General features: G+C 40.2%; 1 protein-coding gene across 1 annotated transcript in view; it reads left to right on the top strand.

Annotated features, from left to right (window-relative positions):
• The window catches only part of CATSPERE (catsper channel auxiliary subunit epsilon), a 189,187-nt gene extending 167,248 nt beyond the window's left edge, over window positions 1–21,939 (top strand). Inside the window, exons 20-22 of the mRNA XM_058533520.1 lie at window positions 5,246–5,403; window positions 14,812–14,865; window positions 21,786–21,939. Coding sequence (XP_058389503.1) covers window positions 5,246–5,403; window positions 14,812–14,865; window positions 21,786–21,939 — 366 coding nt within the window. The remainder of the gene's footprint in view (window positions 1–5,245; window positions 5,404–14,811; window positions 14,866–21,785) is intronic.
• Window positions 21,940–25,427: the final 3,488 nt, after the last annotated feature.

Raw genomic sequence — 25,427 nt, 5'->3', positions numbered from 1 at the left:
TATCTAATGAACTTGCTTCCTAATTCACCAAGAAAATTACGGTAGTTATTAAACCTGGTGCTAGATCCTGTTATTTAATGTTATTTAAAGAGTCAAATATTTTTAAATGTGCAATATGTTGCCATATTGTTTTTAAGATTTTGACAATTGTAATTCTTTATAAGTAGTTTTCCTTGTAATGCAACCTATTTTATATTATATTTTTAAAAACGTTGTTCTGAGAAGGTGTCCATAGTAGTCCATAGGCTATATGATGATGTAGATATAAAAAGAGAAGGACTAAACCTTGAGCCATTCCAATATTTAGAGATTGGGGAAATGAGGAAGGGCAGAGGAGATGAAAAAGGAATAATCTAAGAAGCTAGAGGAAAACCAGGCAAGTGTGGTGTTCAGAACATCACGTAAAGCAAGCCTCACAAGAAGGAGAGAGCGATCAACTGTGTCAAATCCACAACTGAGCTGCGTCAACTATGATGAGGATTGAAAATTGATCATTTACTTCAGCAACATGGACTTAACCAGTAACCTTGACTGGAGGGGTTTTGGTGAGAGAGTGAGAGACAAGCCTTACCGAAGTGGGTTTAATTAGGATGGAGAAAAAGAATTCGAAGCAGCAAGAGTAGACATTTCTGATGAAGAGTTTTGCAGTAAAGGAGAGAAAGAAATAGAGTAGAAGCTGGAAAGCAATGGGGTGAAGAGAGGGTCTTATTTTTTTAATAAGTTGAGAGAAATAACCACATGTTTACTGACGGTAATGTTCCAACAAAATAGAAAATTGATGATGATTCAATTAGCATCTCAAACTTAACATGTCGGAAACTGAGCTTCTGATATCCACCCTCTGAGCATACTCCCCCAGCGTTCTTCCCCGCCTCAGTTAATGGAAATTCCATCCTTCCAGTTTGCTCAGGATAAAAGGCTCTAAGAGTCATCTTATGCTCCACATTTGGTCTTTCAGAAAATCTTGTTGGCTCTTCCTTCAAAGTGTATTCTGAATTTGGTCACTCTTCACCACCCCAACAGCCACTGCCCTGTTCCAAGCCACCAACGTCAATTATCTGGGTTATAACCACAGCCTCCTAACTGGTCTCCCTTCTTCAGCCTTGCCCACCATGAATCTATGCACAACACAGCAGTGAGGGTGATCCTACTAAAACATAAATGAGAACATGTCACTCTTCTGCTCAACACCATGCAATGGTTCCCCTCTCACTTAAAGTTATTACAAAGCCTACGTGACCTACTGCCCACCCCACCCCATCAAGACTAGCTAGCTCTTTTCTTCAGGTCTTTACATAAAAATCAACTAGTCAGGGCTGGCCTGGCAGCACAGTAGTTAAGTTCAGGTACTCCGCTTCGGCGGCCTGGGGTTCACGGGTTCCGATCCCAGGTGTGGACCTATGCACCACTGGTCAGGCCATGCTGTGGGGGCATCCCATACACAAAATAGGGGAAGATGGGCACAGATGTTAGCTCAGGACTAATCTTCCACAGCAAAAAAGAGGAGGATTGGCAATGGATGTTAGCTCAGAGCCAGTCTCCCTCACAAAAAAAAGAATCAACTAGTCAATGAAGACTTCCCTGGCCACTCTATTGAAAAAGTTAAACATCACCCCATGACAGTCCATATCCCCCTTCCCTATTTTCTGTACTGTCATTAGCATTTATAACTTTCTGATACATTATACAGTCTACTGATTTATCCTATTGATTAACGGGCTCCCCAATCAGAATGTAGGATCTGTGAGGGAAGGGAATTTTGTTTTGTTCACTGGTGCATCTTCAGTATCTAACCCACGATGCATGCTCAATAAATATTTGTGGAACTAATTAATTAATTATAGGTCATCCACTTATTATAAAGAGTATTATTCTACTATTAAAAAATCATAAGGAATTAAACTAGTAATGGAATCAGTTAAAAACAAGACTCACCCTCCTGACTTTTTGCTAAAGGGCATCCAAGAATCTGGGGTTGAGAATAGGTGTATGTGATACTCTATATGCCAAATTCTCATGAAAGGCACCCAAATGTTCTAAGAGTCTGCCAAAATAACATATTCCTAGGCAGCAGTGAGCCACCTGGTAATTAACAGTCATGGAGCTTGACTCAATCGGTATGATATAGTGCAGTGGTTCTCAAATTTTAGAATCACCTGGAGGACTTGTGAAGACAGATCGCTGGGCCTGACCTCCAAAGTTTCTGAATCAGCATATCTGGGGTGGGGGCCCCAAGTTTTGCATTTCTAACACGTTCCCAGGGGATGCTGATACTGCTACCCTGGGGTCCATATTTAAGAATCATTGAAATAGTGGCTTACATTCTAGAAAGATTCTGGAGTGCCCACACCAGGCCCTAAATGTTCAATTCTACTGTATGAACTCACCACAAAGCTCGCCACTAAAAGGGTGACTTCAGTCTGGGGTCTGAATATACTAGAAGACAAGTACCTACAAAGACTAGTTAAGTCCTGGTGAGTGAGGCTGCCCTTACTCAAGGATGTCCCTGTATACTAACTCAGTATGGCAATCAGAGGTGCTCTCTTCCTGAAACATACACCTGAAATGAAACAGCCTTCCAATTCTTGGAGCTGCGCTGATTGCTACATAGTCCTTCTGATCCTACAAGGACACTTAGATGAACGATCTGGGAAGTAGCTCCACAGACTGTAAATTCTCAGGAGAAAAACTGAAGGACTCATAGGTGAAAGCGGCATCTTCACAGGTTCTTCAAGTTAATGTGAGAGCTTGAGAAGGAGAGGGAGGATGTGGGTACTGAAGGGCTGGCTACATGCATATACCTCAGGGTGGGATCTGAGTTTCTGGACACGACTGACATTCTAACCTGAGAAGTCCTTGGCTAGAAATGAAGTGTAATTCATGAGGCTAGGGGAGATTTGTTTTTTCAGAGACTACGTAACTTGATCTAGTAGACTTTCAACTCCAAAAGAAGGGGAAAAAAACAATAATTGAAAAAAAAAAAGTCTGATGATATAACAGGAAATATCAGGTGTGACCAAAAAATAGGAGCAACAGTCAGTGGGTATCATCATTCTCATTAGAAAATAACTAGGTAGGAAATTGGAAACAATATAAATATTCCCCGGTGTCTGTATACAAAAAGTACATATAATGATAGAGGATAGATATGTCCTTCCTAACAATGCTTTGTTCTGATGACATATGCCCAGTTCCTGCACATATTTAGTATAAACCAAGTATTTTTTCAATTAAGTTCATGGTCCCATGTATTAACTAACGGTCGAACAAGAAGTTCACAGGCCAGTGTTGACCTAGCAGAACCCTCGACCAAAAAAAAAAAAAAAAAAAAAGATGTATCATGTTTTCAAATTAAGATACATCAAAAAATAATGAGTTGTTGTCAGAGGTGGGGGTTGTGGACGAAATGGGTAAGGGGGGGTCAAAAGGTACAAACTTCCAGTTACAAAATAAATGTCATAGGGATGTAATGTACAGCATGGTAACTGTAATTAATAACACTGTATTACGTACTTGAAAGTTGCTAAGAGAGTAGATCTTTAAAGTTCTCATCACAGGAAAAAAATGTTTGTAACTATATGTGGTGATGGATGTTAACTAGACTTATTGTGGTGATCATTTTGCAATATATACGAATATCGAATCATTATATTATACACCTGAAACTAATATAATGTTATATATTATGTCAATTATACCTCAATAAAAAATAAATAAATACATAAATAACATAGAGAAAGGAAGAAATGGGTTTTTCAATGTCCAAAGGAATAATAATAGTAACAATGAGCCTCTTACTAGCTTTTCATTAATCTACACCAAACATATTGTTTTATAACTGTGCCAGAGATTGCAGTGGTAGAAAGGTAGACAAAGGCAAGAAATAGTAGAAGATGTAGGTAAAGGAGAGACAGAAGCAATATTTTATGGTTTATCAAGACATATAGTAACACTTCGTTAAATTAAAGAAAATCACGGAGAGTTTTAGGGATGGGACTTATAATTAAAATATAATTATAGAATGATTCACCTATATAAAAGAAAATGACCCACTAAGAACGGAAGGAGAGTAATTTGCAATGTGGAGGCAATATTCACCTTCAAAAAATTTCACACAGGAGGGTAAATCCTGGAGTGCATATAAATAAAGATAAAATGAGAGTGCTATGGAGGGGATTGCTGTGTACACCCAAGATCATGTAGCCAAGTAAAGGGACTATATGATCTGTTCCTGATGATCTCCAAAACCAAGTAGACTTGAGAAAGGATACTGTATCTGTAATACCATTGTACTAACAAATGTCAACCTGTAGGGAGACTGTGAAGGACAGAACAAGAAATAAATACACTTGAATACATCAGTGGGAGTTACTCACTCAAAGGCTAGAGAAAGAATTTAGCTACACAGAGAACGCATGACAGAGAGATGAGCAATATCATCCAGGAAGGATGGAAGCACAAACTTCTGGACCCAAAAAGATAGGTAGAAAAAAGAAAAAAACCATGAAGGACGTTGATAGCCAACAGCACAGGCACATCCAAAGTAACCGCCCCACAAGGCATTTTGTTTCCCTCCAATGAGAAGACTCTCAGACAGCGCAGTGGCAGTGGAGGAATCCTTGAAGTCCGGTGTGAAAGCACACAGGACCTACAAGAACCCAGGCTCAGAAATCTGCAAGTTTTAACAATCTTTTTTTTTCTTTTCTTAGCTTTAATAAAGTGACTTTAAAAAATATAGAGTCATTTCATCTGTGCTTTTAAAAAGGGGGACAGGAGATAAGTATTCTTTCTAGTTTGTATCTTGAGACCCCCTGAGACACAGCAGTGGTAATGGAGGTAAATAAAAGTCCCAGGAGAAGACGAAAACCCAAAGGTATACCACCTTGACTTTTGTATCCATACTCATGATCAAAATAGTGTCTGTCCCCAAATTAAGCATCCTTGGAGGATTTTGTGCCTTTGTTTATTTAGGGAAAAAATAAGCTTACATACTCTCAACAGCCTAATTTATTATTGTTTGCAAATAAAAGATAAATACTGCATTTGCTTTCACTAAGCTTCACTTTTTATCAAACTTTAACCAAATATAGCCTCTAAAAATACTATACAGAACTAAAACGATAGAATAGAAGAGAATAGTCGTTACATCTCTAAATACTTTTCCAGGATAAATATATGAGAATATAATTTTGTTTATTAAAGTCAAAAAATGACCTTGAGGTTTTTCTCTTTGTTTCCTGTTCAGAACTATAAGCACTGTTTTTCTTATGCTATTGGAAAACCGGGAGACTTATATCAACCATATGAGATAATCAACAAGTCTAACTATAACCATTTAGTTTGGCCCACGGGCCATTCTGGAATGTATGTGTTTCGTGTGAAGATCCTGGATCCAAACTATAGGTGAATATAAATGCTTTATTATAATAGTTTTAGCATTAGTTTCTCAAAATTAAATTTTTATTTTCTTGATTTAATTGGATGTCACCCAGATATCTTATTGTTATTATTTGCATTTTTGCTTTTCCATCTTGTAGCAATCACATTAGACATTCTACGGGGGTGGGAGATAAGATTTCATGTTAAACATTAATTAGGTTAGTCAATTCACGATTACATTCTGAGTACTTTACAATGTTCCATTGCTGCGATAGATGCAAATATAACACAAGCACAGTCTCAGCCTTCAAGGTGCTTATAATTAAACTGGTGGGGAAGAAGGAGTGGGGGTACACAAACAAACCAAGGGAGGTTAAATCAGAGCAAACACATGAGATATTTTCCAAATACAATCATTTGTATTATTGATAGGCACAATAATAACTCAGAGATGGGAAAGATCAATGCTATTTTGAGCATCAGAAGAAAACCCTCCGGAGAATGTGGGACATTAGCAGGATTTACACTGCAGAGGACTAGGACAGACCCTTCAGAAGACAGAAACCACACTGATCACAGAACGGAGCTGAACGTTAGCATAGTGTCTATGGCCCATGGAGTCGTGAAGGAGGGTGGAAAATACCCTGAGTGAGGAAAGTAGAAAACAAAGGAGGCAGGCTAATTTAAGACAATTCATAATGTTGAAGTCAATTTCAGACCATGACCTAGAGAGCCTCTTTAGCATCCTTACTAAGGGAGTATTGTGATGACAGTCCAGTTCTAGGAAAACTAGCCTGAGAATGGTGTAAAGAATGGTATAAAAGGAAAATAAACTGTACACAGTAAATGAGAAGAGTGAAGTTAACAAAGCAAGAGGTCAAAGGAAGGCCTGGTGGCAGCAAGAATGGAAAGAAAGGAGAAAGTCTAACAAATATGTTTTAGGAAATGAGATTATATTGATCTAACGTGGCAAACGAAGGAAAAGAAGGATTCGATATGGTCTCAAGACCATAGACTAGGTGATCTAGACTAGGTGATCAAAAGTTATGGTATTTTCTTTGACCAAAATAGATAATGGAGTGGTTTATCTTTGGGGGAAGTATTGAGATAAGAGTTTTGACTTTGCATTTGAGGGGACAATTAAATATCTGAGTGAAAATGTCTTATAAACAGCTAAAAATTCTAATTTGGGCCTCGAGTTGGAGCGAATAGCTGATGATAAAGAACTGAAATTACAAATGTGGGTGTCTTCTACGGTGATTCCATGAGCACACATAAGGTAACTGACTTACATAAAGAGAAGAAAAGAGCTTTAGGAGATACCCACAGTTAAGGAATTGAGGGTCATAAGAAAAGGGACTCAGCAGAAAGCTCCTCAAATAAAAGAAAAAATGAAAAGAAAAAAATAGAAATAGGAAAACCTAGTAAAACAGGATATTTAAATGTGATTCTCTTCATTTTATAATTTGAGCAGAAGCCCCAAAACCAGTTTATCCCATGTTCTAAAACTGATCATCAATGCAGGACTTGAAAAGAGGGTGTCCCAAAACTGGTTCCTTCCCCCCATTAGCTATTTCAAAGAAGGCTGGGAGTTCATAAGAAAGGCTAATAGTGAAGATTTCTTCAGACAGTTTTCTGAATGCTGTGCATTTCGCCTCCTCCACCCAGAGAACCACTCAGGAAAACTAACATGGGTCTCTTGGTTTGGGGCTCGGGGAACAAAGACAGTTCCTGACGCTCATCTAGAAAGTTTGAAGGTAAAAGGCTGCCTACAGGTACACTGACAATAGGAAGGCTAAAGAGTGACATGGTGGGTGGAAACAGGGCTTTCACCTATGTACGAGAAAGTGTGTGCACTTTCAGACCCCAGGAAAGGAAACTGGACTTGGGTCATCATGAATGGGATCATCCCTACCCACCTCAAGGTTAAGGTGACCCCAAATAGAGACAATGGGTGAGGAAAACCATAGGAAGCCGGGAGCTGAGGAGGGACTGGCAAATGACCAGACAGAGATAGCATCACCTAAATCCTGGAACGTTAGGTGACATTCCCAGTTACAAGATGGGAATGTATGAAGAGCCCATTCTGTGTGTTGGATGGTAGAGTCCTAGCTCTCTCCTCTCAAGAGAAAAAGCTAATGTTGGGCATCCAACAACACAAAGGACCTCAGCCACATAAAATTTCGATGTTTTCCTCCTGCACGTGCCCAACTCTGGGTTCTGAACCAGCAGCTAGCAAGTGGACGAGGAAGCTTAGCTATAAAAAGAAAATGAATGACTACACTTGTCTCCTCAATGCTGCCTCTTAAGCGTGATTCAGGTCCAAGCTTGGGAAAAAAGATCTTTAATGTTTGAGAGACTAAAGCTTTATATGTAGTTCAGACTATGCTTTTTATTACCTGAAAATTTCTGCTCAATATTTCATCCAGAGGAAGAGAAGAACAGCTCCACCAAGAACTTGTTTAAAGGAATAATGATGAGATAGAATAAAATTTCTATTTCATTCTACAAAGTCTAATAAATGAGTTATACTAAGACGTGGCAACATCACATAAGTCAAGAAGGAAGAAAATTTTTAGTTGGAAGAATAAAAAGTGTCATAGAGTCTGGGGTTACCGTTAACAGAAGAGTTTCACAAAACACTAACTTGAAAAGATATATGCACCTCCATGTTCATTACAGCATTATTTACAACAGCCAAGACACGGAAGCAAACTAAATGTCCATCAATTAATGAATGGATAAAGAAAAAGAAAATGTGGAATAGATACATAACAGAATATTATTCAGCCACAAAAAGGGAAATCCTCTACATTAATAAACAAGGAAAAACTCAAATAAACAACCTAACTTCACACCTCAAGGAACCAGGAAAAGAAGAACAAACAAAGCCCAAGTTTGTAGAAGGACGGAAATAACAAAGATTAGAGTAGAAATAAATGAAATAGAGACTAAAAGGACAATAGAAAAGATCAATGAAACAAAGAGCTGGTTTTTTGAAAAAATAAACAAAATAGACAAGCCTTTAGCTAGACTCAATAAGAAAAAAAAAGAGAGAGGATTCAAATAAATAAAATCAGAAATGAAAGAGATGTTACAACTGACACCACAAAAATACATAGGATCATAAGAGACTACTATGTACAGTTATATGCCAACATGTTGGACAACCTAGAAGAAATGGTTAAATTCCTAGAAAAATGCAACCAACCAAGACTGAATCATGAAGAAATAGAAAATCTGAACAGACTGATTATGAGTAAGTAGATTGAATAAGTAAGAAAAAACCTCCCAACAAACAAAAGTCCAGGACCAGACAGCTGCAGTAGTGAATTCTACCAAACATTTAAAGAAGAATTAACACCAATTCTTCTTAAACTCTTCCAAAAATTACAAGAAGGAAATCTAAAACTCATTTTACAAGGCCTGCACTATCCTGATACCAAAACCAGACAAGGACGCCACAAGAAAAGAAACTTACAGGCTAATATCCCTGATAAACATAGATGCAAAAATCCTCAACAAAATATTAGCAAACCAAATTCAACAATACATTAAAAGGATCATACATCATGATCAAGTGGGATTTATTCCAGAGATGCAAATATGGTTCAACATCCACAAAACAATCAATGTGATACACCACATTAACAAAATAAAGAATTAAAATCATATGATCACCTCAATAAATGCGGAAAAAACATTTGACAAAATTCAACATTCGTTTATGATAGAAACTCTCCACACAGTGGGATAGAGGGAATGTACTTCAACATAGTAAAGGCCACATATGGCAAGCCCACGGCTAACACCACACTCAGCAGTGAAAAGCTGAAAGCTTTTCCTCTAAGATCAGGAACAAAGCAAAGATGCCCACTCTTGCTACTTTTATTCAACATTGTACTGGAAGTCCTAACCGAGTAATTAGACGAGAAAAAGAAATTGGAAAAGAAGAAGTAAAACTGTCACCATTTGCAGATGACATGACAGTATATATAGAAAACCCTAAAGACTCCCCTAAAAACCTTTGTTAGAATTAAACAAATTCAGTAAAGTTGCAAGATACAAAATCAATACAGTCATGTGCCACATAATGACGTTTGGGTCAACAACGGACCACATGTATAATGGTGGTCTCATAAGATTAGTACCATATAGTCTAGGTGTGTAGTAGACTGTACACCCTATGATGTTCCCATAATGACAAAATTGCCAAACAATGCATTTCTCAGAACATATCTCTGTCATTAAGTGACACATGACTAAATACAGAAATCAGTTGTGTTTCTACACACTAATAATGAACTATCAGAAAGAGAAATTAAGAAAATAATCCCTCGGGCCGGCCCCGTGGCTTGGTGGTTAAGTGTGCGTGCTCCGCTGCCGGCGGCCTGGGTTCGGATCCCGGGTGCGCACCGATGCGCCGCTCCTCCGGCCATGCTGAGGCCGCGTCCCACATGCAGCAGCTGGAAGGATGTGCAGCTGTGACAGACAGCTATCTACTGGGGCTTTGGGGGAAAAATAAATAAGTAAAATCTTTAAAAAAAAAAAAAAAGAAAATAATCCCTTTTACAATTGCATCAAAAAGAACAAAATACCTTGGAATAAATTTAACCAAGTAGGTGAAAAATCTGTACACTGACAACTATAAGATATTGATGAAAGAAATTGAAGAAGACACAAATAAATGGAAACATATTCCATTCCATGCTTATGGATTGGAACAATTAATATTGTTAAAATGTCCATACTATCCAAAGCAATCTACAGATTCAATGCAATCTCTATCAAAATTCCAACGGCATTTTTCACAGAAATAGAACAAGCAAGCCTAAAATTGTATGGAACCACAAAAGACCCCAAATAGCCAAAGCAATCTTGAGAAAGAAGAACAAAGCTGGAGGTATCACACTCCCTAATTTTAAACTACAGGCATACCTTGTTTTATTGTGTTTCACTTTATTGCACTTCACACATATTGTGGTTTTTACAGATTGAAGGTTTGTGGCAACCCTGTGTTGAGCATGTCTATTGGCACCATTTTTCCAACAGCCTTTGCTCACTTCATGTCTCTGTGTCACATTTTGGTGATCCTTGCAATATTTCAAACTTTTTCATTATTATCATATTTGTTATGGTGATCTATAATCAGTGACCTTTGATGTTACCATGGTAATTGTTTTGTGGCGCCATGAACTTATATGGGCACTATAAGTGTGCCTATACAAGATGGCAAACTTAATCAAGAAATGTGTGTGTTCTGACTGCTCCACCGACAGGCTGCTTCTCTGTCTCTCTCTCTCTCCTCAGTCTTCCCTATTCCCTGAGACATAATATTGAAATTAAGCCAATTAATAACCCTACAATGGCCTCTAAGTGTTTAAGTGAAAGGAAGAGCCCTATGTCTCTCACTTTAAATCAAAAGCTAGAAATGATTAAGCTTAGTGAGGAAGGCATTTTGAAAACCAAGGTAGGCCAAAAGCTAGGCCTCTTGTTCCAAACAGCTAGCCAAGTTGTGAATGCAAAGGAAAAGTTCTTGAAGGAAATTAAAAGTGCTACTCCAGTGAACACACAAAGGATAAGAAAGAGAAACAGCGTTATTGCTGATATGGAGAAAGTTGTAGTGGTCTGGATAGAAGATCACACCAGCCACAACATTCCCTTAAGCCAAAGGCTAATCCAGAGCAGGGCCCTAACTCTCTTCAATTCTATGAAGGCTGAGAGAGGGGAGGAAGACAGAAGAAAAGTTTGAAGCTAGCACAGTCTGGTTCATGAGGTTTAAGGAAAGAAGTCATCTCTATAACATGAAAGTGCAAGGTGAGACAACAAGTGCTGGTGTAGAAGCTGCAGCAAGTTCTCCAGAAGATCCAGCTAAGATAATTAATTACACTAAACAACAGATTTTCCATGCAGATGAAACAGCCTTATATTGGGAGAAGATGCCATCTAGAACTTTCATAGCTAGAGAGGAGAAGTCAGTGTCTGGCTTCAAAGCTTCAAAGACAGCCTTGTTAGAAGCTTATGCAGCTGGTGATTCTAAGCTAAGCCCATATTCACTTAGCATTTCAAAACTTCTAGGGTCCTTAAGAATTATGCTAAGTCTACTCTGCCTGTGCTCTGTAAATAGGAAAACAAAGACTGTTTGACAGCACATCTGTTTACAACACGGTTTACCGAATATTTTAAGCCCACTGTTGAGACCTACTGCTCAGAAAAAAAGATTTCTTTCAAAATATGACTGCTTATTGACAAGGTACCTGGCCACCCAAGAGCTCTGATGGAGATGTATGAGATTAATGTTGTTTTCACGCCTGCTAACACAACATCCATTCTGCAGCCCATGGATCAAGGAGTAATTTTGACTTTTAAGTCTTCTTATTTAAGAAATACATTTCATAAGGCTATAGCTGCCAGAGATAGTGATTCCCCTCATGGATCTGGACAAAGTCAATTGAAAACCTTCTGGAAAGGATTCACCATTCTAGATGCCATTAAGAACATTCATGATTCATGGGAAAAGGTCAAAATGTCAACATTAACAGGAGTGTGGAAGAAGTTGATTCCAACCCTCATGGATGACTTTGAGGGGCTCAAGACTTCAGTGGAGGAAGTAACTGCAGATGTGGTGGAAATAGCAAGAGAACTAGAATTAGAAGTGGAGCCTGAAGAGGTGACTGAATTGCTGCAATCTCATGACAAAACTTTAATGCATGAGGAGTTGCTTCTCGTGGATGAGCAAAAAAGCAGTTTCTTGAGATGGAATCTACTCCTGGTGAAGATGCTGTGAAGATTGTTGAAATGACAACAAAGCATTAGGATATTACATAAACTTAGTTGATAAAGAGCAGCAGCAGGGTTTGAGAGGATTGACTCCAAGTTTGAAAGAATTTCTACTGTGGGTAAAATGCTATCTGATGCCATTGCATGCTACAGAGAAATCGTTCAGTAAAGGAAGAGTCAATCGATGCAGCAATCTTTATTGTTGTCTTATTTTAAGAAATTGCCACAGCCACCCCAACCTTCAGCAACCACCACCCTGCTCAGTCAGCAGCCATCAACATTGAGGCAAGACCCTCCACCAGCAAAAAGATTATGACTCTCTGAAGGCTCAGATGATTTAGCATTTTTTAGCCATAAAGTATTTTTTAATTAAGGTATGTACATTGTTTTTTTAAACATAATGCTATTGCACACTTAATAGATTACAGTATAGTGTAAACATAATTTTTGTATACACTGGGAAACCAAAATTTTGTGTGACTTGCTTTATTGTGATATTTGCTTTATTGCATTGGTCTGGAACCCAACTCAGAATATATCTGAGGTATGCTTGTATATTATAAAGCTGCAGTAATCAAAACAGTATAGTATTGGCATAAAAACAGACACATATATCAATGGAACAGAATAGAGACCCCGGAAATAAACTCGTGCATATATGGTCAATTAATTTATGAAAAAGTAGTCAAGAATGCACAATGGGAAAAGGACAGTCTCTTCAATAAATGGTGTTGGGAAAACTGGAGAGTTGTGTGCAAAACAATGAAACTGGGCCACTATCTCACACATACACAAAAATTAACTCAAAATGGATTAAAGACTTGAATGTAAGACCTGAAACCATAAAACTCCTAGAAGAAAACATAGGGGTAAGCTCTTTGACATTAGTCTTGGTGGTGATTTTTTTGGATTTGACACCAAAAGCAAAGGCAACAAAAGCAAAAATAAACAAATGGGACTACACCAAACTGAAACGCTTCTGCACAGCAAAGGAAACCATCGACAAAATCAAAAGGCAACATACGGAACGGGAGACAATGTTTGCAAATCATGTATCTGATAAGTGGTTAACATCCAAAATATATAAAGAACTCATACAACTCAATAGCAAAAAAACAAACAATCCAGTTAAAAAATGGGCAGAGGATCTGAGCAGACATTTGCCAAAGAAGACATACAAATGGCCAACAGGTACATGAAAATGTGTTCAGCATCACTAATCATCAGGGAAATGCAAATCAAAACCACAATGAGATATCACCTCACACCTGTAGAATGGCTATCATCAAAAAGACAAGAGATAACAAATGCTGGTGAGAATGTGGAGAAAAGGGAACCCTTATGCACTGCTGGTGGGAATGTAAATTGGTACAGCCACTATGGAAAACAGTATGTAGGTTCCTCAAAAAACTAAAAATAGAATTACCATATAAACCAGCAATTCCACTTCTGGGTATTTATCTGAAGAGAACAGAAACACAAATTTGAAAAGATACATGTGCCCCTGCGTTCACTGCAGCATTATTTACAATAGCCGAGATATGGAAACAACCTAAGTGTCTATTAATAGATAAATGGATAAAGAAAATATAGTATATATACAATGGAATATTATTCGGACATAAAAAAGAAGGAAATCTTGCCATTTGCGACCACATGGACAGACCTTGAGGGCATTATGCTGGAGAGTCCACTTTGGCTTGAATCCTAGTTTTGCCATAGTAGCTATGGAGTTTTAAGCAAATTGCTTAGTCTTTGACCTTATTTTTCAATCTGTAAAATGAGTCAGTAATACTTATCTCATAGTATTCTGAGGATTAAATGAAGTACCTGGGTAAAAATCCCTAAATTTGCTGGGCTCATAGCAAACACTCAAAATTAATTTTCTTTCCTCTCTCTTCTTCCACATGAAGGTAGGTGAAATCAGATCATTAGTCTTTATTTAGCTATATCCTACCTCATTCCAAGCAATATGCTAAATTATGAGAGATACTCAGTAACTTTAGAAAAAATAACCCAGTTCCATATCCAGAGTTCCTAACATTCTCACTTCCTGAAAGGATCAGCCTATATCAGGTGAACATCACAGGCTCTTTGGTCAGAAAAACCTGAATTCAAATCCTAGCTCTGCTCTTACAACTGTACAAACTTTTGCAAGTAGCTTAACCTCTCTGAGCCTCAGTTTCCTCATCTAGAAGGAAGGGTTTCTCTGAGGATTAACCAAGAGAATTCATGTAAAGATTTGGTACACTGCCTGGTACACAGCAAATGCTCAATTAGTATTCATTTTCAATAAGTATTAACGCTCAATAAATGGTAACTATTATTTCTGTCAATACTTATTATTGTTAATTGTTAATACCATTATTGCTATTGCCTTGGGAACCACTATCAAAATGCTGTAAAGAGATGTTAGGAGGCCAGGGCAGTTGCACTGACAAGCTCTATAGAATCTTGTAGCGAGCAGCCTAAGGCACACATGGGAAAAAATCATCCCAGCTGTTATATAAATGTATCCATCTCTCCCTTGTCAAGAACATGACACCTTAACTAAGATTACATATGATTTGATTGTTACCATAGCGATGTGGGGGTAGTCTTTTAATATATTGTACTTAATTTAATCTTTAATATTATTTTTCTAATTTGCAGTTTCTGTAACCTCACAGCTATATTTGCAATAGAGACCTTTGGCGTGATTCCCAGGTAATGACTGTGGCCTAATCAGGCTTTAAGGAGGGAAGTTTTAAAAGACATAGGTGGCAGCTAAAAAGGAAAAGCATCTCTCCCCCATTTTCCTGGGACCCTAATACTTCTGCTCTATATGTGACATCCTAAAAGTTGTGTCTCTATTTTACCAGGAATGAATTCCTGAGAATTGTAACGGGCACTAGGGTCCCCTTCTGTTCCACTCCCCTCTACAGCCACTGTCTTCCCATCAGCCACGTCTTTCAACTCCACCTAAGGGGCAGACAGTAGCAGTGGGGACTGGGAGGAGACGGTGGCCGTGCCCCACTGACCCTGAGCCAGCCCTTGACCACTGGCCATCCTTCCAATGCCCCCAGGAGACAGGTAGTGAAGGCGCTGCGCTGGACTTAGCTCATCTCCTTGGAGAGCAGAGTACAGTCTTAACACTACCAACGTTGGGACCACACATGACTCTGCTTCTCCATCCCGGGCCCGGTGTTTTTGTTTTTGTTTTTTGTAAAATGTTAAACAAAAGTAGAAGACAAACAATTAAGTTACTTATGGCCCTACTTTAAATATTACTGACTCCTCGATTTTTTGTGTTAGTGGTGCGAATAACCTGCAAACGAGGTAAGCCACGTGTTGTATCTAAGTAACTTTGGGAAATGTGTGCAGCATTTTTGCAGCGAGTTCTCCTCATTAGGTTGTTATGTTTGATTTAGATGAACATTAAGAACACATGTCCACCCAAGTATCCACCAACAGAAGGGGAGTTGGTGAGCTAATGAGGAGAGGAGAGAGAGCGCAGGAGCATCTCAGCCATCTGCCCAGCTCACCTCCTGGTCGCTGGATTTCAGCAGCAGGGAATGTGGCCCAGCACAGGGTAGAGACCATTAGGTTAGAGACTGCAGCTTCGTCTCCCTTACGCCTGAGCCCTGTAGGGTACCAGAGGCAGAGCAGGGTTAGCTGGTGGTAAACACCTTCCTAGTACGAGAGCCCTTTTCATGAGCAGGCAGCGGCTGAAGATCAGTTCAGAGGAGGCAAAGATGTCAGTACTTCCTTGCCGTCTGGCCCAGTGCTCAACCACTGCCCCAAATTTTCCACTGCGTCCTTTGGAGTTGCTACCATTTAACCAGCAAATTCACCTAAATCCTCAACAGTCCTCTGAGCTCTCCCTCTGTCTATCTCCCTCTATCCCCTGAAGACACTGCTTCACCTTCACCCTCTAGAGTGATGGCTGTTTATCATCCAACACCACCCCCATGTGCCTCAGGGAGCCATTGCCACTCCCAGATCATTACTTATTCTAGTTCTTCTAAAATAAAATCAAAAAAATTTTTAAAAGCACACATATTTTGAGGCTCATGGCATCTGCTTCTACCCTGTTCTTCCTCTGCCCTCATTGCTGGGTCCTCTCCAAACTCCCCTTCATTCATTGACGACTTTGGCCCTGCCATGTTGTTTTCATCTCCCCATCAAGCCCCACCATCGGTGTCCACATGGCCAACCCTGCCAACATCATGGTCTTTCCTCATCCTTAGTGTCCTCCTCCTCTACTGTACCTCAGCCACACACTCTATAGTCACACCTGGGACACTGTCATTGTCATTCCTGTCAAAACTTCTCTGCTTCCTAAAGCATTGAGTCAGACGTCCCATTCTCTGAGCTTCCAGCTTATTAATTCAACTACACCCACAACAACTCTTCTTCATCCTCATTGGGACCTCCACTTTTACTTTCAATTTCTCCTTTTTCACTTCCTATTTCCTTACATTTCAATAGCACTTACTCGTACTCTCCTACCCCTCTGGATTTGGCCCCCATCTGGTGAAGGGGAGGAAGACTGTCCTCTACCCATTCTGGGTCCTTTCTGGCTGGGATACAAATTAAATTAACGTGAGACCGAATAGCAGGAGAAAATCAAACAAAGCTTTATATCATGTATACATGGGAGAGACCCACTGGGTAACTGAGTATCTGGACAAGATGGCGGAGGTTCTCCCCTTAAATACTACCTTCAGCTAAAGACAAAGGAGGATGTTGGGGGTGGGGGAGTCAGCTATGGGAGATGACCAGAAAGCACAGTTATCAAGAGTATGCAGATTTAAGTCCTTGCCTTCTGCACTGATAAGAGTTTCTAGAGATAAGGTTATCCCTCCTTCTTCCTGGTACAGAGAGGGAGATACCTTTACAAATGGAGATTTCCCTTACAAATGTAAATGTCTCTTACAAAGGATAACTTCTACTTTTACTTGGAATGGGCTTAGCAAGGACCCTCCCAGTCTCTCCAGACCCAGAGATAAATTCTTTTAGGCAGTTAGTGGGGGGGCAGGGAGTCAAAGTTTCTTTCAGAGAAAATAATCAAGGTAAAGACACATATTTTGAGGCGGCCAATTCTGATCTCCCACACTGGCAAGCCCCCAACTACATAGTTTCTCTGTGATTACACCTGAGCAGCCCAGAACTGGTAAAGAAAGTTACACAACAGGGCAGGTTGATCACCAACTTCAAAGAGGTTGCCAACACTGCCTGCAAATTTCACTTTCTCTGGTCAACCGCTATGTCCACTATCCATAACCTCAGACCTTATTTAACGAGCCTCCTCCTTGGACCTCCTTTCCTTAACAATCATCAGATGAGCTTGCTTCCACCTTTACAGAGAAATTAGAAGCTATGAGACAGGAACTCTGTCCATTCCTGATTCAAACATAGAAACCGACTAACACCTATACCCATTCTCTCCTCTTTCCATCCTGTTACAACAAAGGAAATATTATTCCTCCTCTTTAAATATAATTCATCCACTTATGCTTTGAACCCTAGTCCTTCCCACTTTCTAAGGAAACTTCCAAATCAATTATTCCTTCTCTCGTCTGTACATTCAACTTTGCCTCTCAACTACATCCTTCCAATAGGCTTTTAATCACCCTCAAGTTTTTAATTTAAATAAATAAATAAAACCTCTACCTCACACCCCCCTCCAGCTACCACCCTCTCTCTCTCCTCCTTGCAAAACAAACTTCTCAAAAGTCTTGTCTACACTCCTAGTCTCCATTTCCCTATATTCCATCCCTATTTCCCTCATCCATCCAGTCTGCTTTCTATCTTATCACTCCACCAATTACCTCTCATTAGAATAGCTTTTGACTACATTAACTCTATGTGGTACTTTCTTTTCTTTTTCTGAAATTCTCACTTTGTTCATGCATTGTTCTCCTGACCTCGGTGAGCATCTCTATGACCATTATTTTGAACTCTTTAGCAGGTAAATCACTTATCTCCGTTTCATTAAGGTCTGTATCAGGAGTTTATCTTGTTCTTTTGTTTGGAACATTTTCTCTGTTTCTCCATTTTCTCTATGTTGGTTTCTATGCAGTAGATAATACAGCCACCTCTCTCAGTCTTGAAGGAGTGGCCTCATGTAGGAGATGAACCTTATTGTTCAGTCTGGCCCTAGCTGTTGGTTGTCTCTCAAACCTTCATGATTGTCCAAGCTGCCTTCTTAGCTCTTAGTGTCGCCCAGCAGTTGAGGATGTGCCAAGACTTGTCAGAGTTCCAAAGAGGAGGATCTCTGTCAGCGCCCAGATGCAGGCTGATTGAAGCTGGACCCTCAGGCAGCCTCTTTTAAAGTATGCACAGAGACCTCTTTCAGGGAAAGACTGGGAGATGGGCGTTTCTGTCTGCTGCCTCTGTGCTGAGCAAGGGGATAGCGGTGAGAGGGGGTTAGACACTGCGAGTCCTGGGAGCCGGTTTGTTTGCTAGAGCCTTGTGGGTCTCATGGGCCCAAACCCAGTTGGCTTTCAGAGCTAGGTGTTTTGGGGACTCGTCCCTTGGGTGAAAGTCTTAAAAGTTGGGGTGCTAGATGTTGGGTCTAGACGCTTCGCTCCTCAGGGAGAAGCTGGGAGCTGAGTCCCCTCTGGACTGTAGGTTGCTGTGTCGGGGGTGGGGTTTATGGTGAGATTGTGTCTCAGTCTCTCCTACCAGTTTCGATGTGGGTGGACCTTTTTCTTGTTCGACCGATGTGTAGGAGTTGCTTAGCTAGTTTCTGGATTTCTTTCAGAGGAAACTCTTCTGTATGTAGCTGTAGTATCCATGTGTCCTTGGGAGGAGGGGAGTTCAGGAGCCTCCTATGCTGCCATCTTGAACTGGAACTGGCCTACACTAAATCTGACAGATATTTGTCATTCCTCATCTTACTTGATCTTTCATCAGTGTTGACCTTTCCCGTGACTGCTATATTGCTCTATGGGTTTTCCTAAACATTCACAGACTCTCTCTCTCTCTCTCTCCCTAGTCAAGAGAGCCTCGACCTCCCTCACTAGCCATTAAATGTTGATTTTCCTCAGGTCTCAGCCCTAGTCTTCTGAGCAAGCTCATCCATATCCATGACTTCAGTTAGCATCTATATACGCACAACTCCCAAATCACATCTCTAGCCCAGTCCAGAGTCATATAGCCCACTGTCTACTAAACCTCTTCTCTTAGATGGCTCCAAGACTAGCCAAACTAGACATGCCCAAAAATGAACTCATGAGTTACCACCCATTCCTTTACCCCAGTATTGGTCCCACTCGAAAACTGATGCATCAGGGTAATTGCACACAGCCCTGTGGATTGTCATTGCACAACTCCAGAATCCATTCGCATAGGCTACAATGTGAATGGTGCCCTCTGGAGTTGGACAATCTGTGACCCTGTTGTCCAGTGTCCCCTCTCTCAGGAAATAGCACATCCAACTATACAAGCCAAACACCTAGGAGTCGAAAATGAAAAACAATAGCCTAGGGTTCACGTTCGTTTCTCTCTCTGTCTCTCTGTCTCTCTTTCGCTGTCTCCCAGCTCACCCAGTCACTGGCTCCCATTCATTTAATCTCCTAAATTGCCCTTGAATGAACCCACTTCTTACCAAACCCATCACCACCACTCTAACCCAAGCTGCCATTATCTCTGGTCTGAACTACTGCAATAGACTCCCAACAGATCTCCCCTGATCCATTCCTATTTTCTTCTAGTTCACTCTTCTCACTAGAGCCAGAGTAATCTTTTCAAATGCTAATTTTAGTAGCTTGAAACTCTTAAGTTTCTTCTCTTAAAATGAAAACTCCTTAACACAGCCTACAAGACCTTCTATGATCTAGCTCCTACCTACTTCTCCAATCTCATCATCCATCATGTTCCCCTCATTTTCTCAGCTCCAGACCCATCAACCTTGTCTCAATCCCCAGCCTTCTCCATACGCTGTCCCACAGCGAGACCTCTGTGCGTGCTATTGCCTCTGTCTGGAACTCTGCCTTCCCCTCTTTACCTACTTAACTTTACCAACTCCACTTTCATTTAGGTCTTCAAATTTTAGAATAATCTTTTCCCCATGGGGGCATTTCTTGGCCCCATTCACCAGGTTAAATCCTGCCATAGTAAGCTTTCATTGCATTGTATCCCTCTCCTACTTAGTTCTTATCACAAGTGCAATTTTATACATATATATTCCTCATTATTTGATTAATGATTATGTCCCCACTAAAATGTAAGCTCTCTAAGGATGGGGATATGTCTATTTTTACTCATCATTGTTTTTCCAGCATCTAGCACAGTACCTGGCACATATCAGATGGTTTGTTAAGTTAGTTAATTAACTTCCAAGAAGGAACCATTCACTGGAGCCAGATTAAGCTTGTATCCACAGAGGAGGAAGGTCAGACTAACAGGACTGGAGACCTGGGGAAGCTGTAACACTGCAAACAAATAATTATGGTTTAAAAGGGAACCAAAAACTAAAGTCAGATACCAGGACACCAAATAGAAAACAGCACAGTGTTTGGCTTAAGAAATAAATCCACTCTGATGGGAGGCACCTGTGCAGAGTTTCAGGTGAAGAGGCAACTATCTGGCACTCAACTGAAAGTAGCATCTAATAAATAGTGTACACACACACACACACACCTGGCTGACCCTCAGGCACCTCAAATTCAATATGCCCAAAAGTAAACCAACGTATCCACATACGCCCTCAATAAAGTGTTCTTCCCTCTGAACTTCCTCTGTCAGTGAATGGTGAGACCGTCCTCATGGTTACCTCATCCCCAAACTTGGGAGACATCCTTTACTCCGTCCTCTTTCTCAAACCCCACGTCTTAACAATCACCAAGATCGATGCAATCTAACTTTCAAATACATCTCATATCAATCCACTTCTCTCCATTTCTTCAGTCGCTAATTTAGTGAAGACCCTCATCACACTCGGATTATCACAAAAGCCTCATAAATGGTTTTCTCTCTCGACCTCATGCTTCCCGTTCCTCCATTCTTCACACGACAATCAGAATCATCCTTCTAAAGTGAGGATTCTATATTACATCTCTGAAATTCCTCTCACCTTTAGGCTAAAATCCATACTCTATAGCTTGATAAAAGCCATCTTTCTCATCTCTAACCACCCATCCTTCCTCATCTCTAACCACTCCTACTCCCTGAGCTCTGGTCACACTGACTAGTTTTGGTTGCAGAATGTCTAGGCGTGACCTTAGCATTTTCTCCTGCTTCCAAGCCTTGGTATGAGCATCTCCCTTAGCCTAAAACTTTATGGCCACTTAGTCTCTTCCTCCACGCCCAGGCATTTAGTAATACTTCTAATCCTACTCATAGCTAGCCAACGCCTACCCACGCTCAGTTCAAAGGTCAGCTCCAGGGGAAGGCCTTCCCTGAGGCCCGGCTCCCCTAGGACTCCATACCTCCTGCTCTCATCGTATTGATCCCACTGCCTACTTTCCTCCCTGGTCAGCCTCAAACATGAAGAAGTAAACATCTTGAGGGTAGACAACATGTCTTATTAATAATCTTTGTTCTCTGTCAATGGCATAGTAGCTAGCTATTCAAAAATTGTTTGACTAAATAAATTAACAAACAAAGTGAACAATGACTTTTTTTTTTTCTTATTTCAGTCCAAGTGTCTACCTGGTTGCCTCCTTCCTCTTTCTTCTGATGCTACTGTTCTTCAGTATTCTAGTTTTGAGCTACTTCTATTATATGAGGACTTATAGACAATACATTTATGAGCCACTTCACAAACCTGAAAGAAAACAAAAGACTAACTAGGAAAAACAAAGGTTTGTTCACCATGGATATATGTATGTAGAGGGAGTGTGTATATATATACATATATGTATATACTTATATTGAGAGTGTGTGTTTGACCAAGAAATACTAAGTATAGCTCATAGTAAGCTCATAATAAGTATCATCAAATTCAAGATCTAAAAAATGTTCTTAAATTATCCAAAACAGAAATGTTTTCATATATTTGTGTGTTATGAAATTAATCCTTAATGTGCTTGCATTTATATTAGTCTGTAAACTCTTCTATGGCTTTTTTTAAAAAATAAAAATTAAGAAAATCCCTAAGTATTGCTATTACAATCCTTCCAAAGAATGAAAGTAGATTTTTGAAAATGTATAAATGTGTCAAATATTATTAGTTTGCATAAAACTTTTCATACGAGAATTACATGGCTGTAGTTAATTTATGTATAAAAGACTTACTAATGTGTGTGGATTTAAATAATCTGTCTTAAACATATTTCAGAAGCTTTTCTAATGGTAGATTCACATGTAAAATGTACAACTTATAATATTGAAAATAAGAAGCTGATGCTCTAAGTCTTAATTTTAAGTTTTAAAATTTGATTTTTATGTTCAAAATAATCTTCATAATTTGTCCAAATGTGATCACAGCTTTCTAAACAATTAGTATTTGTAACAGTCAGGGTTCAACTAGAGAAGGGGAACCAGTGGGAGACGTGTGTGTGTGTGTGTCAAGGGATTTATTTTACGAGAGGGGAGGATAAGCAGAGGATGCACCGTGTCCCAGCTCCTGCGCTGGGTCTGGCCAGGGTAGAGGTGCACCAGCCTGTGTTCTTCACTCCATGGACGGTATTTAATCTCATAAATTGGCTCCTTTCACACACACATACACACAAGAAGAATTGGCTTATGTGGTTGTGGAGGGTGGGTAAACCAGTCTGCAGTCCAGAGCACAGACATCAGGAATGAAAGATGGGACTCCATGGGCACGGACCACAGCCGTTGCCCACAAACAGAATTTTTTATTTTACTTAAGTCAGGAACAAGACAGGGATACCTGCTATACGTCACTGTTTTCAAACTTCTGACGTTACAAGAGGGAAATAAAATAACCATTGTAAATGCTGGGGGAAAGGACATAAAATCCTCTTTTTCAATAATAAGATTACATGCCTAGGAAACCCAAAATTAGTAACAAGAATTACTAGAATAAGATCATTTGATGGCTCAATATGAGACAAATATTTAAAAGTCAATACCTTTTTTCTATAATAGTTATATAACAGCAATAGAAATAATAAAAAATAATCTATTCATTGTAGTGACAAATTACATGGAATTAAATTTAATATGAAAGGTGCATGACATACATGAAAAATGTCTTTAAAACCTTTATTTAATGGGGTGAAACAAGATCTGACAGACATATTTGATAGAAGAAAAAGAAAGAAAATGACCCAATAGAAAATGAGCAAAGAATGTAATCATTTCACAGAAGAGCATATCCAAACAGCCAATAAACATATTTAAAACAACTATTTTTTTAGTGTTTACCATGTGCCAGGAATTATTCTAATAATTTATCTAATCCTCTTCAACAACCCTATGAGATAGGAACTATTATTATCCCATTATAGAGAGGAGGAAACAGGCACAGAGAAGGTAAGTAATTTTTCTAAGGTCACACAGCTGGTAAGTGATGGAGTGGGAATTCAAACGGAGGCAGACTGTCTCCAAAATCAGGTGCTTATCCGCTGAGGATGCTCAACCCCACCAGCAGTCAGAACGACACAAACCAAAGTTACAATGAGGCTGCATTTCTCAGCTGATGGCAAAAACTCAGAAGGGTAACACTCTTGGGAAGAAATGAGGGTGAAGGATGGGAAGGAAATTCTCTTGCATTTCTGAGGGAAATGTGACTTGTTACAGGTTTTTTTGGAAAGCAATCTGGCAAGATCTATTAAAATTAAAAATATGCATTCTCTTGGACCCAGAAATTCCACTCTCAGGAATCTATCCATGGGCTAGGAGGATCAATATATCAGGATATTTGAGATTTGTATATGTATATATCTATACAACTGTACCAGTGCTTGTTGTGGCAAAACTCTAGAAGGAGAATTAATGCCTATCAATAGGTGAATGGTTGAATAAATGATTGTACATTAACCATATCGATCAATCTGTACTAGCTGATTTCAAAGATTTTCCACAAGCTTTTGTTAAATGAGAAAAGTAAGCTGCAGAGAAGTATGCACAGTGCGATCTTCTCATACAACAGAACAAAAGCTCCGTGTGAGAGCACGGAGGAAAGTTTGCATCGTGTGCCTGCGTGCATGTGTACGTGTGTATACTGCCAGAGGGGTGGGGATGCATCGAGAGGTGCAGAGAGGGGAGGATAGAGACAAACTCTCAACACTGGGAAGAGGGCAACAACAGAAAAACAGCACGCACAATTTTATCCTTGTGTAAAACAGCGTGTCTGTGCAGAAAGGCAAACGAAAGGATGACAGTCACCAAACGTAAAAGGATGTAATTCCAGGGGATACCTGCTTTCTTGCTGGTGTTTCCCACCACACTGCACCTATACTATTTTTAATCGTAAAAAACAGAGCTCTTTTCATTGTAAACAAAAGAAGGGAAATGAAGACGTGGAGACAGCAGTGTAGACAACTCTTCCAAGGAGTCCCTTTTTTTCTGCGACAGGAGGGCAACCAGAGGCACAGGTGAGGGCAGGAAGATGTTACTGAATATTGATAGAAAGGACCCAGTGGCCCCAGAGAAAGCTGATGATCCGGGACAGAGGGGGTCACTGGGGGATTAAAATCCGGGAGCAGCCACGACAGGCTGAGATCCAGCGCCAAAACGAAGAACTGAACCTTCGCCCACTGTTAGAGGCAGGAGGACAGAGTTGATGGGTACCGATGTAGGCAGGCTGCAAGAGAAGAGTGGTTTGCGGCAGCTGTGAGGATGCTGCTCGCAGGCCCCCTACACAGGAGTGTGACTGACCCAGGGCTGCTGCCCTCTGAAATCCGCTGCCAGTGACCAAGCGCGCTGGGGATGCCAGGCTGGCTGGATCCTAAGTAGACACGGACTCCTGAAGGCTTTGCCAAACCTTCCTCATTCCGCATGGCAGTTGAGGAAACCTCCATCCAATCTCTCTCTGGGTCTGATGCCTCTCCCAACCATCCAGAACTTCCTATTTCCTTTCCTACAAGTATTTCCCCTGATAAAATCCTTGCACATTTAATCCCATGTTGGTGATTGTTTCTCGGAGGACCTGGGCTAACACAAGTGGACACGCAAGCGATCTGAGAAAACAGGTAGGCAGAGGGGATTTGGGACTGGGGCTCCCAGCACCCAGCAGGCAGAGAGAGCACGATCTTGAGGGGTTTGTGGGGCACCAAACCTTCCCGGCTCAAGGCAGCAGTTCAGTTGTTAAAGTTTTCACTGGTAGTGACCTGGGGAAATGTCCAGGCGGGGAGGGGAGGGCTAGGGCAGGT

Source organism: Diceros bicornis, chromosome 38 (genome assembly GCF_020826845.1).
Source record: "Diceros bicornis minor isolate mBicDic1 chromosome 38, mDicBic1.mat.cur, whole genome shotgun sequence".
In the NCBI taxonomy this organism is placed as follows: domain Eukaryota; kingdom Metazoa; phylum Chordata; class Mammalia; order Perissodactyla; family Rhinocerotidae; genus Diceros; species Diceros bicornis.
Note: the sequence above shows the minus strand (reverse complement) of the source record. Positions and strands in the feature narration are given on the sequence as shown.